Source organism: Stylophora pistillata, chromosome 11 (genome assembly GCF_964205215.1).
Source record: "Stylophora pistillata chromosome 11, jaStyPist1.2, whole genome shotgun sequence".
NCBI lineage: Eukaryota > Metazoa > Cnidaria > Anthozoa > Scleractinia > Pocilloporidae > Stylophora > Stylophora pistillata.
In genome coordinates, this window is record NC_142529.1 from 20,277,568 (window position 1) to 20,294,979 (window position 17,412).

The 17,412-nt window shown below is 37.7% G+C and overlaps 1 protein-coding gene across 2 annotated transcripts in view; it reads left to right on the forward strand.

Annotated features, from left to right (window-relative positions):
- The window catches only part of LOC111325644 (nipped-B-like protein), a 31,811-nt gene continuing 14,399 nt past the window's right edge, over nucleotides 1–17,412 (forward strand). Inside the window, exons 1-21 of one of the 2 annotated variants that reach the window (XM_022929482.2) lie at nucleotides 1–220; nucleotides 458–629; nucleotides 2,294–2,439; nucleotides 6,646–6,903; nucleotides 7,403–7,579; nucleotides 8,079–8,984; nucleotides 9,891–9,953; nucleotides 10,201–10,299; nucleotides 10,522–10,622; nucleotides 11,060–11,152; nucleotides 11,833–12,058; nucleotides 12,356–12,510; nucleotides 12,629–12,709; nucleotides 12,914–13,014; nucleotides 13,309–13,438; nucleotides 13,814–13,896; nucleotides 14,450–14,585; nucleotides 15,466–15,609; nucleotides 15,763–15,810; nucleotides 16,455–16,544; nucleotides 16,958–17,166. In XM_022929482.2, the coding sequence (XP_022785217.2) occupies nucleotides 166–220; nucleotides 458–629; nucleotides 2,294–2,439; nucleotides 6,646–6,903; nucleotides 7,403–7,579; nucleotides 8,079–8,984; nucleotides 9,891–9,953; nucleotides 10,201–10,299; nucleotides 10,522–10,622; nucleotides 11,060–11,152; nucleotides 11,833–12,058; nucleotides 12,356–12,510; nucleotides 12,629–12,709; nucleotides 12,914–13,014; nucleotides 13,309–13,438; nucleotides 13,814–13,896; nucleotides 14,450–14,585; nucleotides 15,466–15,609; nucleotides 15,763–15,810; nucleotides 16,455–16,544; nucleotides 16,958–17,166 (3,473 nt within the window). In that variant the 5' untranslated portion in view covers nucleotides 1–165. The remainder of the gene's footprint in view (nucleotides 221–457; nucleotides 630–2,293; nucleotides 2,440–6,645; nucleotides 6,904–7,402; nucleotides 7,580–8,078; nucleotides 8,985–9,890; nucleotides 9,954–10,200; nucleotides 10,300–10,521; nucleotides 10,623–11,059; nucleotides 11,153–11,832; nucleotides 12,059–12,355; nucleotides 12,511–12,628; nucleotides 12,710–12,913; nucleotides 13,015–13,308; nucleotides 13,439–13,813; nucleotides 13,897–14,449; nucleotides 14,586–15,465; nucleotides 15,610–15,762; nucleotides 15,811–16,454; nucleotides 16,545–16,957; nucleotides 17,167–17,412) is intronic. The other variant, XM_088738343.1, reaches the window with a different exon arrangement.

Here is a 17,412-nt window from a genome sequence, read left to right on the forward strand (position 1 = left end):
CCGCCATTGTTGTTAAATTTATCATGGCTGGCGGTGAGAAATTTTACAACTTCTCAACTTCTCTCTTTCCGTGATGGGCTAAAAGCCATTCAAAAGGTTCTTTGCTTATTTCTACGCCTTATGTGGCAAGTTTTTCATTCGTGCTGAAGGCTTTGTCTCGACAGCATGGATACAAGCGTGCCTATCGTAACACTAGCTGGCATCACGAGCCTCACCGATCGTAAGTTTTTTGAAATTTTTTGGTAGAAAATATCTATTTTAAAGCTTTCTTTTTCAGTGTATAACATAGTGATCTAATGGGTTTTATCTGAATCAAGGAAATGCTGAAAGCAGATGGACGATTGAATTGGAAATCTGAAATTTTCGCTTGATTTCTTTTCAACTTCCGTGGGTGATATGTTTTGGGCAACCTTTGCATTCAGTAATTCATTCATAACAAATGTTTCTTTCGTTGTAGTACTTCCAGAGTTACCTTTTCCTGGGCCGTCATCTTCCAGAAGGTCAAATACTTTACTTCGTAGTCCAAAGGTTGCTGAAGAAGCCAGAGAAGTCCTCAATCGACCCGACCGTTCGCTCGTCCAACAACTTTCTCAGGCACTGTGCATTTCAAAGTCAACTTCAGACCAGTTGTAAGTAATTACAATTCATTGAAGTTGCTAGTTAAGTCTTATATTTATTAGAATGGCTTCCTCAGAACGGATTCTTTCATTTGATTGCCATTGATTACGTGTTATCGGTTTTTTTTTCCATTTCATTATGGTGGAAAACAATGAAAGTCACGAAAATTAACTTTCAGACCGAGTCACGTAATATCAAACTATTTTAAGAATGGTTGTAAATAGTACCTTGACAACCCTTTTGTTAATCCCTTGTGTTTCTTATTTCTCTTATAATAAATAATAATTATTAAAAAGGTAAGAAACCGAAATGTTTTGATTTTTTTTTTTTACTCAAATTGGTACCATGATGGTTTGTTGATGAAAATTCAAAACATTGCAGAGAGGCAGATCTGAAGTTGAAATACATACTGTATCATTAAATGGCTGCTAAATGTTCTTTTATTCCCCCTAAAATATTTGTTATTTTTTTATCCCTTTTTTGTTAACATTTTAGTGGTTGTTTTAATAATTTATCTTTGTAATGCTCAAAGTAATGCTCTAATTTTTAGCTCCAGTTATTGTCTCTTTGTATGTACATGTAATAGTTACTACATGAATTATAGTGGCAAAAAATCCAGGATCTTTGGCTGAGCATGTAGCCATATCAGAGCAAAAAAGGGGAAGGACTAAGGAAAAATAGATCAACTACTTAAAGTTACAAGTTACACAGATTAGGGGTATTATAAAAAAAAAAATGATACACACAGTGCTTTCAATAAGATCCGGCACCCGCCGGAGCTCCGGCGGGTATTCTGTTGTGAATCGCCGGGTATATTTCACCGCGCTCAAGTCACAGTCACCACGCTAAGTCGCAATCAAGTCTCTTTCCGGCGGGTGTTGTACCGAGGTAGCCACCTATTTCAAATCTTATTGAAAGCATTGTACACAATGTCTCTCTATGCCATAATTGACCACTAAATGTACAGAATCTCCCTCAAATATACTTCTTACTTTGATTTGATTTTGGGAGAGAAACTTGGACTAAAAATTACTTGAAAGATTACTCTTCATTTTATTTTAGTGGTTTGGCTTCAGGTGACTGTTCAATACAGGTGGAAAATAATATAAACAGATGGGTGGGACTTAGTAAAAAGGTATCTGTGGATAGTGTGCTGGACTGTTGTGCGGGAGGTCGAGGGTTCAAGCCCCGGCCGGACCAACACTCAAGGTCTTAATATAAATGAGAAGAATTTGCTACCTTTCTATAACATCAAGAAATGGTTAGATATTCTAGTCTTCTCAGATAGGGACGGATAAATGGAGGTCCCGTCTCCTGCAGGGTTGGGAAAGGAGACGTTAATTTCCCACCCACGAGATTACTGTGTGATAGATGTCCTCCCCTGGGGTGGGATGGGTGGGTACAAAAGGGGTTAGGTGTCAATTGGGACGAAAGTTCTGTTCCTTTCTCCTGCCATTCCCGTGGTGAATGAATTAAATTCTAAATTCTAAATTCTAAAACTTAATAGAGGTAACAGCTTAATGAAGATGAAAATTACAATGATTAAGGGGAAAGCAACTAGAGACTTTGTTGACTGACCACTTACGGGGTGACCACTGTATATGGTGCCACTAAAGACAGGTTCAACTGTGTACAGAACACCTTACATTCAATCTTAATTTTTGTTGTTATTTAGGATCTTGAAAGATGGAACAAATCAAGATAATAGCATTTCATACCAAGGAAGCCCACTTCTTCTTCAAGCAATTATTTCACAAACACCTAATGTGTTTAATTCTCAGCCAGTTAAAACTGTCTCTGAAAGCTACCAAGATCCACAAGGTAAACTGCTGGGATGTAAAAAAAAAAAAAAAAAAATGGGAAAACCAAGGTTAAAGTCATTGAACTTGTTACACCTTTACATCAGTTTGCATCTCTATACATTTCCTAAGATGCTGACAAGGAAGAATTTTTTTTAACAATCAAGAACTTTATTAGTTGGTGATCATTTCCTTTATTCTTGTGACCTGGATGTTTGATTCAAGGAGAAATTAGATGCTAGTCCCTCTTGTGTGTCAAAGGGTTGCAGGCATAAATGCAGTAGAGCTTATTGATGTGAAGAATGTACTGTATTAATGCATCATTGTCTTCATCAAAAGGTTAACAAAACACTAGAACTTAAAACACTAACATAAAACAATATGACTGCTGAACACATACAGTGTGACTAGCAAATTTAGCAACTCTGACTTCAAGATGAATTCATTTCAACTAAAACAGTACATGGTCAGCGGTATAATGGCGGTCGGACGTGTGTTTGGCGTCCCCGTACTTTTGCTAAATTTGTTCTGCTTTCTGTCAAACCCTGGTCAAAACTCAGGTTGGAACCGCTTTCTAAGCGACTCAGCTTTCCAGCTGAGAATTTTTGTGTCTCCTAGAGAAAATTTTGCACCGAAATTGCAGCCTTTCCCGACGTGTGAGCTCGTCCGCCATTTTGTCTCTGCTCCACGTGGTGGAAGATATCTTGGCTCGAGGACATACTACTATGCCAACTCCGACACAAGTTTTCAACAAAGTCGTCTCCTTAGAAGCGGCGATGTTTCCCTCAATCCTGGTCCGAGCTCCACTCCTCCAAAGTGCCCTGTTTGTTTGAAGACCGTCGCTTGCAACCACAGAGCCGTGATTTGTGACCAGTGTGAAAAATGGTGCCATATCCAATGCGGCAACATCAAGCCCAACGATTACAAAAACTTACAACGCCTGACAACCTTCGAGTGGTCTTGTCCTCGCTGCCAACAATCCACTGAGATTACTGCAAATATCTCCCGAAATGAATCCCCACTTACAACTACTACCTCGAATGTAAACGACACCAAGCTTACAGAATCCCAGGAAGATCCTTTTCTCGTGCTTAAACAAACAGTTGGCGATAAGAACCTTAAGATTGGTCATCTCAACATCAATGGCCTTATAAACAAGCTGAGTGAGGTCCAGCACCTCTTGTACGAGATCAAGTTTGACCTTCTTGGTATTACTGAGACCCACCTTAATTCAAGTGTGTCAGACGATTGGATCAGAATTTCTGGATATAAATTTGTGAGAAGGGATCGTGGTTCCTGTGGAGGTGGTGTTCTGATATATTTTAAAGAATATCTTACTGTATACCCTTCTGTTTCTTGGGAAAGACCAAATTTAGAAGCATCATGGCTGAACATCACCATGAGATCTCAATCCTTCCTTGTTGGCTGTGTCTACAGACCACCCGATGACTCCTCCTTTTTTGACTCTTTCAGAGACCTGATTTCTAATATCTGGCTGAAAAGAAAAAATGTAATACTTGTTGGCGACTTCAACTCTGATATGTTGCACAAACCTAACAATAAGGAATCCGAATATGGAAAACGCCTACGAGGGATTCTATGTAGCTGTGGACTAAAGAACATTATCAACAGCCCAACCCGTATTACTGTCACCTCCAAGTCACTTATTGACCTCGTGATCACTAGTCAACCCTCAAAAATCCAAACCTCTGGCTCCATCGACCTGGGTATCTCTGACCACAACCTAATATTCGCAGTCTTCAAAGTTACAAGAGGTAATGCAAAACCCAAAGTTATCCCAACCAGGAATTATAAATCACTTGACACAAGGCAACTTAGAAGTGACTTCGACCGGGCTCCCTGGCATATAACTAGTTTATTCGACGACATCGATGACAGTGTAGATGCTTGGCAATGTCTATACAATGAAATATTACATCACCACCTACCCCCACGAGATGCTAAAATAAGAGATAAGTCTCTTCCTTGGATCAACACCTCCATCAGGAAAGAAATGAACAAAAGATACAAGCTCCTAAAAAAGGCAAAGTCATCAGGCGACCCCGAATTATGGGGTCTCTACAAACAGAAGCGATATGAGGTTAAGAAGCTACTAAGAAGTGCTGAAGCTGATTATTGGCAAAAATTATTCAATGAAGCTACTGATTCTAATGAATTTTGGAAATTGACCAACCAAGTCTTGAGGAAACACAAAGTTAAAAACATTGGTCCAATCTGTGATCACAACGAGGAGATAATAACCCATGATTTAGAGAAGACAGAGTATTTTAATGACTTTTTTGTGAATGTCAGCAAAGACCTCACTAAGCAACTTGACCCTTTGAACTTGTCATCTATAAACACCTTTATCACTAGAGTCACTCCTACCAGGGACAAAACTGACATGAGCTGGGAACTGGTAAAAAACAAACTGACTAAAACTGCTAACCCCAAGAAGGCTACTGGTCCAGACCAAGTATCCCCCAGGGTCCTCTCCATGATTGGTGACCCTGTTATCCACAGTCTTTTACCAATCTTCAGGAAAAGTATATGTGACGCATCTTTCCCTTCAAGCTGGAAATTATCACGCGTTAACCCCATATTTAAGAAAGGCTCACCAACAGAAGCGAACAACTACAGACCTATCTCCCTCCTCAGTATCCCTGGGAAAATCTTAGAAGATGTTGTCAGTGATACCCTGAACAACCATTTGCACACACAAGGCTTGTTATCTCATAGACAGTGGGGTTTTCGGAAAAATTATTCAACTGAAAGCCTCTTACTTCACCTAACAGAGACCTGGAAAAATGCGCTGGACAAGGGCCTAAAAGTGGGCGTGCTTTTTATTGACTTTCGAAAAGCATTCGACACAGTGAACCATACCATCCTTCTAGAGAAGCTAAAGGCAATTGGGATATCTGGCGATTTGCATTCGTGGCTTACCGATTACATGTCTGCACGTAAACAATTTGTCCAAATATCAGGATATCAGTCCGAGCACAAAACCATCACACATGGAGTTCCCCAAGGCTCAATACTAGGGCCAAAATTATTTTCAATATTTGTAAACGATCTTCCAGAATCAATAACTAGTGGTGAATTATTTATGTTTGCCGATGATACCACTATTTTTACAATTGGAAACAACATCGACGATATCATCTTAACACTCCAGTCTGTACTAGACCAGCTGTACACCTGGTGTCAATCAAACAGATTAATCGCCAACGAATCGAAATCTGAAGCCCTGATAATTTCTAGCCAGAACTTTATTGGCCCCCTGCCACGCTTGGCCTTTGGTAATAGCTTTATTGAGTACAAAACATCATCTAAATGTCTTGGGGTGACAATTGACAGCAAGCTATCATGGCAGGAGCACATAAAGAACGTTTGTAAGTCATTCAGGAACAAAGTTGCAGTACTGAATCGGATAAAGTTTTTACCGATACCAACCTTAGAAAACATTTATTATAAAACTATTATCCCTAGCGTTTTGTATGGCATTGTAGTCTGGGGGTCTTGTTCTTCAACCTTGACGGATGATATTGATCGAATTCATTTAAGAGCTACTAGAATTATTTACAACCTACCCCATAGCATCCACAGTGATGACATCATGAACGCTCCACACTGGAACTCTATTGTTTCATTTTACATCAGGAGACTTTTAGTTATTACGTACAATATCTATCATGGAAATAGCATTGAGCCTCTAAATGACTTAATAATGAAATCCGAGACTCCTTATGACTTAAGAAAATCCCTAAAAGTTAAGGTTCATAGACCAAGAACAGAAATGGGAAGATCTTCGTTTAAGCACAGAGCTGCACTATCCTGGAACCTCCTTCCCGAAGACATCAAGAACAGTTCAAACTTAACTTCCTTCAAGAGAAAACTCAGGGAAAATAAGAGAATTCTGAAATCTATCAGTTTTGCTAAAGCTTCCTGCAGCGTTTCCTACAAATCTTTTGACTTTAAATACTTTTAACATTTACTCCGTATTGTTATTAATATTTATTTCCTTTAATTGTCATTATTTACATACCATTTTCGGTCTATTCACTAATTAGGTATTTATTAATTGATAGTTTAGTTGATGCAGGTCCACATCAGGACGTAATGTCTTGCCTATCCCTCAACCTGCTTTATTAAATAAACTATGATGATGATGATGATGATGATGGTTGGGACACCTGCTTGTTATAAAGTAACTTGGTTATTGTTGCAGGTTATTCTCCAGTGGGATACAACCCCGTGTCTCCTCGGCAGCGAGGTAGTCCCTCTAAAGTGAGGTCACCATTGTATGCAGGTTCTCCAGGAGGGTTGCAGGCAAACTCACCTTACATGAACTCACCAGAACATGCAGCTAGTCTGCAGTTAATGGCATCCAGTCCTCACACTTTGAAAGCTCAAAGCCATCCTGTATCATATCCTCAATACAGTGGAACTGCACAAGGTGCTCCCAACACTGTTAGACAGCCAAGATGTATGTACAAGTACAAGTACATTCACATACATATATCTGAACTATTTGAGTAAAATTATTTTATTTGAAAATGTAGACTGTAAATAGTTGAATTGAGTCAACTGATCAGCCACACTGTTTCTGAAATGGGATTGGAGTAAAATGTGGCTTATCTGGGGTTTAGCTCAATAGACCAAGTTAGGAGAAGTGTTCATTTGCTTAGTGGGAAAAATGACTGATGTACTTAAGATAATAAAAAGTACTTACTAAACACAACTAGGGGTCTGGGTGCTTTCATGGGAAGTTTACAGTAGTTATATAATGTATCAAATTTTTATTGATATTTTCTTTTCACCATTTGTCATTGTCTGACTTCTGTACCAATCATCCATGTGGAGCATGATAGATTTCTCCTTCTCTCATTTGTTTAATTCTCTCTATAATTGAGCTATGAGCATCCCTATGCAGTAAATAATAATAATAATAATAACAATTATAATAATTGTTTTATTTTAACTAGCTGAGAGTGCTGCACATGCAAATGGAGGCTCGCCCAATGCACCTTTGATGCAACCTCAAATTGTGCTGACTCCAACTCAGGCATTTTCATCAGTTAAGACAAGGCATGGTAGACAGGCTCTCTCCAAGAGTGACCGACAGCAAAGTTCAAATCAGAATGTACCTATTAATGATCAAGGTTGGTTCCTCAGACTTGTCACTAAATGTGCATTAAAGTTTAGTGGGTCAGAAGAAACTCAAAGTGACCCCAAAAAAGGCAATAGAATCAAGATCAAAGGAACAAAAATTTAGCTCAAGCAATCAATACGAAAATAATCAAATCTAAGATACAGGTTTATTTACCCGTTGGTTTTTGATGGTTTGTAGGTGTAAATTTGTTTTGTTTCAGTATAGATGTAGTTTGTTTGCTTGGTTGAAATAAATACTATGTATTTGCCGTAATAATGTCAACAATAACAATGAATTGTAAGTGATAGAGACAATAAGAGGTTAAAAAATAGAGTGACAGGAAGGGAACAAGGAGATTGCAAATTCAGTAAGGAAAGTTTCTTAGTATATGGTCATGATTGTTTAGAAATCCTTTTTGGTGTACCTTGAAGAATATTATAATCTTATGTTGTATGTTGCTTTTATTTACAATAAGTACTTACTGTCTGACATTAATTTTGTATTCACAGGTGTATTAACAGCCCCTCATCATTGTGAGGGACAAAGAAACATTGACTTGTCTACAACTGTACAAAGAAATATAAATGAAACTGAATTTTACTGCTCTCGTACTCAAGATGGGACAGGAAGTGTTCATAGTCAAGGTGTCTACGATAGCCTCAGTGCTCTGGAGGCACTTGCATCACAGAATGGCTTTAATTTTGATCCTTCAGTTCTTGGACAAGCATCACAGCAGCTTGCTGCAATTAACGAAAAGCAAAGGAATGCTCATCTACTGGCTAGAACTTCTGAACAGTCACATAATCAGGAAGGCATGTTGAATAGAACGCGTGAACGAGAGTCAAAATCTAGAAAAAGACGTAAATCATCCAGAAGCAAATCTGAGCTAGACGATGAGAATAACCCTGGTGAACTCAGTTCAATGCAGGTGTACAATTCTCAGATTGTAGAATTAGATAACATGCTCAAGGAACAACACAGTGACAAACACTCACAGCGCAGACCTTCAAGATCAAGTAGGAAGTCTCTGGAAGACCCCTACAGATGTAATGTTGACACTGCTGATGAAATGCAGGCCTTAGCTCCCATGTCAGCAATATACTTAGATAAAGAGGAGCAAACACATTCTAATATCCTGCTAAACAGAACTGAAACACCTTTGTTGCCAGATCACGATCATCTTGCATCACCAAATTTAAAGGTATCCCCTTCTCTCAAGGGACTTCAGTTGTATGTTCCAAAGCTGGTAATAACAAAAGTTAAGCAGCGGAGAGGCTCTAAAGAGGTGGAAACACATCAAGTAAGAGAGGTGCCACCTGATAGCGAAAGTGAGATACATGTACACAGGAGCAAAAAGAGACAGAGGTCTAGTGATGAAACCAGTAGAATCAACAGCAGCCATGAATGGGATGAAGGTATTCAGATTGTGTGCTTTATGAATATTTATTGATGAGAGCTGAAATACGAGGTTGTACTTTCCTTTGAACTGTCACCAAGCTTTGATAGATACACGTACTGTACAGTTTATACAGATATGAACAAAAACACCAAGGGTTTTACTAGGTAGAGGTGAGAGGGAATGAAGGGAGAGTGGTGTTGCATGAGAGCATTTTCATTACTAACATGCATCTTGTACAAAGACTTGGTTAACATTGCATGAGGTTCAAAGCAAAGTGGCGTCTTCGTCAAAATGGTTGGCTAAGATTATTTTTATTCACCAAATGCTGTAATGCTACTACAGTGCAAGAAATTTTATGAATAGGTCTGAAAAGTGCAGTGAATCTTGCCTGAATCTGCTAACACTCTAATGCATCATTTGATTATAAGTAAGTAAGACCTTTATTTAAGTGTCAAATGAATGTGTTTAGCCTAAGAAGACTAATTGAGGACACTATAATGAAAATACACTTATAAAAATCAAATATTTACACGAAAATGATTAAAATTTAAAAAATAATATTCCTATTGACTACAAAGATTACAGCAATTGCTGTTATTAATTACAATCTTGTCTAGGTTTAGTTTTCTCGTTTTGTTTATGAAAACGCATAAACTTGGCGAATCCCTTTGATTTTTAGTAAGTTTTGACCACAAAAACGGCTCGAGATATCTGACAGAGTGCTTGCCATAGCAAAACACTATTCTGTAGCGAATATGTAGAGCCTTTGCAAACAAATAATTCAGAAACGCAGTCGGGTACGAGACCATGTTTGACTTTGTACATAAGTACTGTGATATCCTGAAGCCGTCTATTATATAAAGAGGGTATATCAGCATGCCTTAGGAGTTCTTGCATTGACCAAGTTCCACCCTCTTGATAGCCCCACCCAAGAAGAAGAGTAAAAGCAAGAAACAGAAAGTGAAAGAAGTACATGAATCTGAAGGTAAGATAAACTAACTCTGAACATAAACCTCAGTTTATTAAATGTAGTGTGTGCCTGTGTGCATGTAACTATGTCTAACTCTGCTTCTCACATACATTACCATGATCAGTACTGAAAAAATAGTTAAACTAAGTAAATGCTAGAGTTTAAAGCTAGAGTGGTAATGGCTCACTTGTCCATTTATGTAGAATGTATGGCTGTATGTTTGATGATAGAAAGACACTTGATATTGGTCTCTGTAATTTAGATATCATGGAGACACCAACCTTCAGGAAACTGGGAGATTTACTTGAAAACCTTTTTGAATTTGATGATGAGTGTAATGCACCAAGCTTTCATGATTTGGGTAAGTTAATGAAGGTAATTCTGAAGAAATAGAACATACATGTAGAGTATTATAGATTTATGATGAAACTTGGTACACTGCTGTGACAAGTTGAGGAGTTGTTGAAAATGTTTTTAAAGAGGAGGGTCATTGTTTTTTGTGATTAAACAAGACTAATTTTGAAAATTTGCACTATGGTAGATTAAAATACCATTGATGGATTTACTTTCTCTCATTCTGAAGATGACCAGGAACCAAAACCAGAAACTCTTCTTTCAAGATCGGTAGTTCAGGAATTTTATGCTGAAATAGCAAAACTGAAATCCTTAGGAGTTTTGCACAAGGTGAGGTACTCATGTACCTGTTAGTTCTAAACATTACAAGTGATTGCCTTCTGTATTACAACAGTGAATGAATTTCGTTATGTTAGCATGCACTCTGATTAAGGTTGCCAGCTTTTTTAAAGCTGTTCCTACGATAGCTTATATAACTCACGAGGTAAATAGAGCTTTTTGTGCATGCTGATTGGCTAGTTCAGAAGTGTTAAGAAATTACTACCCATCCATGAGCAGTGTAAGAGACAAAATCATGTGTCACGAGTGATTTTTAATCATTTTGCATTATATTGACAGAAATGAACAGCCTTTTTTTTATTTCAAAGTGTGTTACTGTATATACATGAATAATAAAAGTGATATTAATCTTGTTGTTTGTGGCTGGTAATTCAACTTCCTTAATATTTATGGTAACTATACCTTGTTCTTTTTTGTACTCTAATCAGGTACCCTCTGATGATTTGATGAGGCTTCTACAAATAATGGAACGGCATATCAGGGATGGCTTACATTTACAGTTGCAGTGCAATGCAGATCAGGTAGAATACTATTTTATTATTGTAAGAAATAGACAACTTTTTTGAGAGAAATGTTTCGGCATGCTTATGCCATCGTCAATCAATTAGTAACTGAACGTGAGTAATATATAGCATACAAGTAGATGAATAAAATATTTACAGTATGATGTAATACAAAGGGGGATACTAATTACAATGTGATACCAAACATCAAAGGTGTGAACGAAAATGCTAGAAAAGTGTTATAATGTCGTAATTGTTTGTTAAGTTCAGGTTTGGTCTTATTTATATAAAAAGCTTCTTTCAGTTTTAATTCAATTACCTGGATATTACATTTAATTGCACCCTTTCCCCCCTGGGTTATGGACAAGCACTTGTATGCTCTAAGTCTGCCGTATCTGATCATGAATTTTTGTTCCAAATCAAATTTTCCTTAGTTTTGGGAATGGGTACAGAAATAAACTTAGCACGACAGTAAGTGTGAACTTACATCGCAAAAAGCATATGCGTATCTTTTTCACTTATCTATTTATAGGTATATTATTAAGGAAATCTTTCTTGTATACCATTGTCAGGCTCTCAGTCTTGTTGTAGCTTAACCTGGACAAACAAATAACAATGTCCATTCCCTATTTTAGAGTTGTTGTCATTTTTGAATTAAATTTCATTTTTTAATTTTAATTTTAATTTTTATTTTTGAGGATGATGATGAAGAACAAAGACTGTGGCGTGACCTATGCCTTGACAGAATGGTTCGAGCAGTAGAGTCTTCTTTGGTTGTTCTTGTAATCCTGACATCTCCTTCTGTGCCCAAACAATTATACCTTGAAGAAGTCATTGCCAGGGTTATTTCATTCGCTAAATATCAACTGAGAAGCAACATTTTCCCTGAGTATGATCCTATCTACAGAGAATCAGATCCTAATGGTAAGAGACAAATGTCGATTAGTTGATGCCAAGTTTGCTGAAAGCAACCAGCAATCAATTTGTTAAATGGGGGTCATAATGATTACTAATTAAGATACATTAGAAGGTTGGTCCCACCTCTGATCTTGAAAAAATAGGCATTTTATAATTGTTATTTAAAATGTTTAATGTTAAATGTCCTTATTACTGTGTTGTAAACAGCTTGAGATGTAACTATTTCTTGAGCACAAATATTTTGAGGTATTCTCTTTTGTACAATAGCTAATGGTCTGACTTTGGAGCTATTTATCTTTGCAGAAAGTGTTCTTCTGATTCCCAAAGCCAAGAGAGCCAAGTCATCTAATGCAAAGCTCAAGTCAATGTCATTATTTTACAACAAAGTCTGTGAACTTGTCTCACTTTTGGGAGATCTTGTGGATATCCAAGCACTTACTGATACAGACATTTTACAGGTTCAGTTTTATTTTAATCAACAATACAGTTGTAGATTAGAGGGATCGCTATCCATGTTTCCTCATTAATTTTGTATAGAAAATTAATTTAATCAATATTCCTCTTTACATCATTCAGGTTTCAAATCTGGGGACATCACCTTTCTTTGTAGAAAACATTAGTGACCTTCAGCACAGTGCTCTAAAGCTGGTTAGATCGGTATGTCCCTATCAAGACTTTTATGTCTACTAATATATATATACTGTGATTTTCTTTTTTTTAATGGTAACCATGGCCAGCAGATACACGTATAGGTTGCTACTGTTTACAGCAGAAAGTCAGCTATCTTAGGGAAAAGTTCATCAGCTGAGTGTCTCTTGTACCCTTTCATTGATAAAATTTTTGTTTGCTGTTATTTTGTAGATATTCAGAAAATATGTCAAACATAGGGACTTGATCCTGGAAGACATTTTTGCATCGTTAGCCAAGCTCCCTAGCAGCAAGAGGACACTCAGGAGTTACAGGTTTTTGCATTTTTAAAAGTAATGATAATTCTAAAAGACATCTCGTTTTGCATTAGAGCTGTACAGCAGAAAAAAGGACTGCCCCAGGGCTTGTTTGTGAGGACAGGGCTCCTCAGACTTTTGAGACTAAAGCCTTCAGGCATACACCATTTCTTCCAAAAGCACAGCTCTACATAATTATTATTTTGAGTAATTGATTCTTCTGTTATGGATTGTAACCTTTCAACATGGCAAGGCAAGGCAGTTTTCTCTTCCTAATATGAGACCATTTACTGTTTTGTTTCCTTTCCTCAGACTTACTGGAGATCTCTCTATTCAGATGGTTACAGCACTGGTGCTTCAGCTTATTCAATGCTCAGTTAAAATTCCAGAAAAAACGGATGACATGCAGGATGTAGCTGAAGATGATGAGAACAAACCTCGTGTAAGCTGTGCAAATATTGCATGAGCCTTCCAGTAGTAGTCCTTGATGTCTTAAAAAAAAAATCATAAGAAATCCTTTCAGTGTTTCACCTGGAAAATTTTTGAAAGTCCTCCACCATTTTTCAGATTTCTTCCAACTTAATGCAAACTTTGACCTTTGAAGTTTGAGAATCAAGGATTGATAATGACAGATCCAGTTTTGAGGAACTGTTGACTTGCGTGTATAATTATGTGAATGATATATCAACATTTTGCATGTGTAGGTGTACTCTGAAAATTGTACCCCATTGTTGAGATAATTCCCTCTTTCCTCTCTTCATTTAGAAGTATTAAGCACTTTTGTCCAAAGGGATTTACTATTGACATTTTATTTCAGATTGACCGTAACATTCTTATCATCACGTCATATGAGAATGCCCTGAGAACTGCACAGAATTTCTTGTCGATGTTTTTGAACAAGTAAGTTGTTTTATTTATTAAACTCATTAGCACTGATGAGCTTGGAGGAACGTACCATAGCACTGTGGCAATCGCACTGACTGCCTACAGCAGGGAGGTTACCATGGTGACAAAACCTTGGTCCAACCCCCTGGCACCAGTCACACTGACAAGACAGTGGAATTGTTTATACTTACCATCAAGTGACTCACCATACAGTAGAGGAGGGAGGGTGGGAACACAACAAGCAGCTCATGTTGAGATCCACGACGATCTCAAAACATAGTGAGCACCACGTGGTCCTGCAGTTACAAAGTGGTGCCGCTGCAGCAGGACCTCCACTGACCAGCGTGCCTCGATTTTAACCTTGCCTAAATTTCATTCAGCCTCATTATATATACTGTACAAGTAGTTTTACTTGAATTTTTATATGTTTCTTCAAGATCTGCTGGTTACACTCAACAGACCAGTATACCTGCACTTCTTCATTCTCACTGTGACATTTTGGTGATGTGTGGTTTGCTGTGAATAATAGTTAACTCAAGTAACTTACAGTAGGCATTTAAAATTGTAGGTGCATAAGTGTTGGGAAAGATGAAGAAGATTACAGGCCTCTGTTTGAGAACTTTCTTCAAGATCTGTTGGTTACACTTAACAGACCAGACTGGCCAGCTGCTGAGGTTTTGCTCACCCTTCTTGGCAGATTGTTGGTAACTAAAATTTTGTATACTTACAGTACACATATAATTATAAATTATGAAGGCAACCTTCAGATTTATGTGGACTGATACAGTAGTTGACAAGGGTGAAGCCCCAAAACAATTGAATGTATGAATCTAGTGTACATGAATGTTTCCTAATGACATGTAGAGTAGAGCACTGTCAGATTGAAGGACAATCCTACTAACCTTCTGGTTCACATACAATACAATGTTCTCTATTTCAAGAGGGTAAATACATGATTAACCCAGTAAAGAGTTTTCTAACACATGGCCCTCTGCAAACCCGCCCATCTCACCCAAGGGAGGACATCCATCACACAGTAATCTCGTGTGTGGGAAATTAACGTCTCCTACCCCAACCCTGCAGGAGACGGGACCTCCATTTATTCGTCCCTATCCGAGAAGACTGGAATACCTGACCATTTCTTGATGTTATAGAAAGGCAGCAAATTCTTCTCAATTATTTTAAGACCCCGAGTGTTGGTCTGGCTGGGGCTCGAACCCTTGACCTCCCGCACAACAGTCCAGCGCTCTATCCATTGAGCTAACCGGGAGGCGGTTAAAGTTTATCCTTGTTTCGATGATGAGAAAGTTTTAGTGGTATGCTGCTGTTACTCCAGGATGTTACTACATTTTGATAGGTCGCAGCAGTATTGTCTGATGAAATCCTTGAATTTCTGTTTCTGGTCAGATTTTTAAGCTTTGTGAGATTATTAAATATGTCTGAGCTTTGTAGAACACAGCACAGGGATTTCATTCATGCCCTCTAAACCATTACTTCCCCACCTCTCTCATACTGACAAATATACAAAATTTGATGTTATGTCAGAAATTTATTTAGAAATGTATCTTTTTAATATTCTGTTAGATTGTGACCTTTAACAATAAGGCAAATGATGTTAGTCTGAGGGTTTCAGCCATTGACTACCTTGGTGTTGTGGCAGCTCATTTGAGAAAAGATGCAGTGAACAGTCAGCAAGACACAGAAAGCATTACTGAAATTTTAGTGGAGGTAACCAGAACACTATGATAAGAATGACTTTTGCTAAGGATTTATAACACTGAAATAATTATGAGAAGCAAATATTAGTTTCCTCATAATATGAGCTCAACTGGCTAGAATAGACATTCCTTAATATTTTATTTCTTCATTGTTTTGTATTAGCAACTAGGGGAAGTCTCTGAGGACTCTGGTGATGAAGTTTCTCATCTGGTAAGTCCTGTGGTTTATTTGTAAATGTTAGAAGCCTGAGCCCAGTTGTTCAAACAGAGATTAGTGCTAACCCAGGGTTAAATTTAAATTCAGGTTTCTTTATTCCTTTGTTCGAAAGCCATTTTTGAATAATTTTCTCTCTTCCTTTAGAGCGTGTGGAGAATAATTGAATTGTAGACAAACAGGATTATTCTGAATCTTTCCTTTAAAGCTTTCAGACCTGAAATAAGATTGCACGCCAATCCTGGACACACTGTAGTTGGGGGGACAAGTTACCATGAAAATGTTTTGGTTGTGACTGAAGGAATTTTTGTGAAAATTTATGTCCCTGAGACAATTTAGTTGCTGCTTTATATTGCACAAAATTTAATTTTTTTGGAAGATTGCAGTGACTTGTTTTGGAAGCAGTACCAACTAAAAGTTTATAGCAGAGACCTGTCGCAGCCACTTTTTCCTTTTCCGGTTTTAATAGACTGTTTGACAATGGTTGTCATATTATAGACTTAATTTAAAAGAAATTGTTGTGCCTCAAACTACAGTATGTATAGAGAAAGGATTTCCATGTGATTTTTTCCTTTCCCAGATTGATTTTTTTGTTCTATAGATAAGAATATGAATTTGCATTATTTGTACTTGCATTCCAGGATGAACGCTCTGGCAAGAGAAACCAAATCCTTCAGAAAACACTGGCGAACTGGTTGAATTCAGAGGGTAACACAGATGCAGCTTTTATGGTAAATGTGTAGCCTTGTGTAGTTGCAATCTGGGAGTTTTATCACAGAATGAAGAAATTTCTTATCCTTGATTTTAATTGGCAGAGTTATTTCAAACATTAGAAAAGAAAATACAGCTTTACATGCACTTAGATCTCATTCATTTAATGAGTGAGAGTTGAAAGACGCTGTTATGAGTGAAATACTTGGTGAGGGATTCTTTCAGAAGTACTTAATAAAAATGTGTCTCTTTAAAACTTGCAAAGATACTGGTAGGTTCTGTTTTAGTTCTTGTAGTGCATATAGGTACATGTATGTCATTACAAGAATATTAAAATAATGTTGTACTGTCTGGCATTGATGGAAGTAATGAATATTTTCAACAAGAAACACATTAGCACATATGAACTCACACAAAATTTTTCTTTTCTCAGTTTGCAAGACAGTTCTTCCTGGCCCAGTGGATTAGGGACAACCATGTTGAAATGGAGCGTTGCTTAAGAACTCCAGTAGAAGATCCCCTTGACAGTGGAGAAGGACTGACCAATGATTCCTTCATAGATGCACAGAGTATCACCAAATTAGAGGACAGAAAGGGTTTCCTGCTTTCTATTTTGGATGGAAGAAATGTGTCAACCATCAAGTAAGTTTATTTATGTCCAGACAGACAGACAGACATCTATATTTATACAGGATAGCCCCTTCAGTGTAGTAAACACTGGTATCAACGGGGGTCCTGTTACCCACCCATCCCACCCCAGGGGAGGACATCCATCACACAGTAATCTCGTGCGTGGGAAATTAACGTCTCCTGCCCCTAACCCTGCAGGAGACGGGACCTCCATTTATTCGTCCCTATCCGAGAAGACTAGAATATCTAACCATTTCT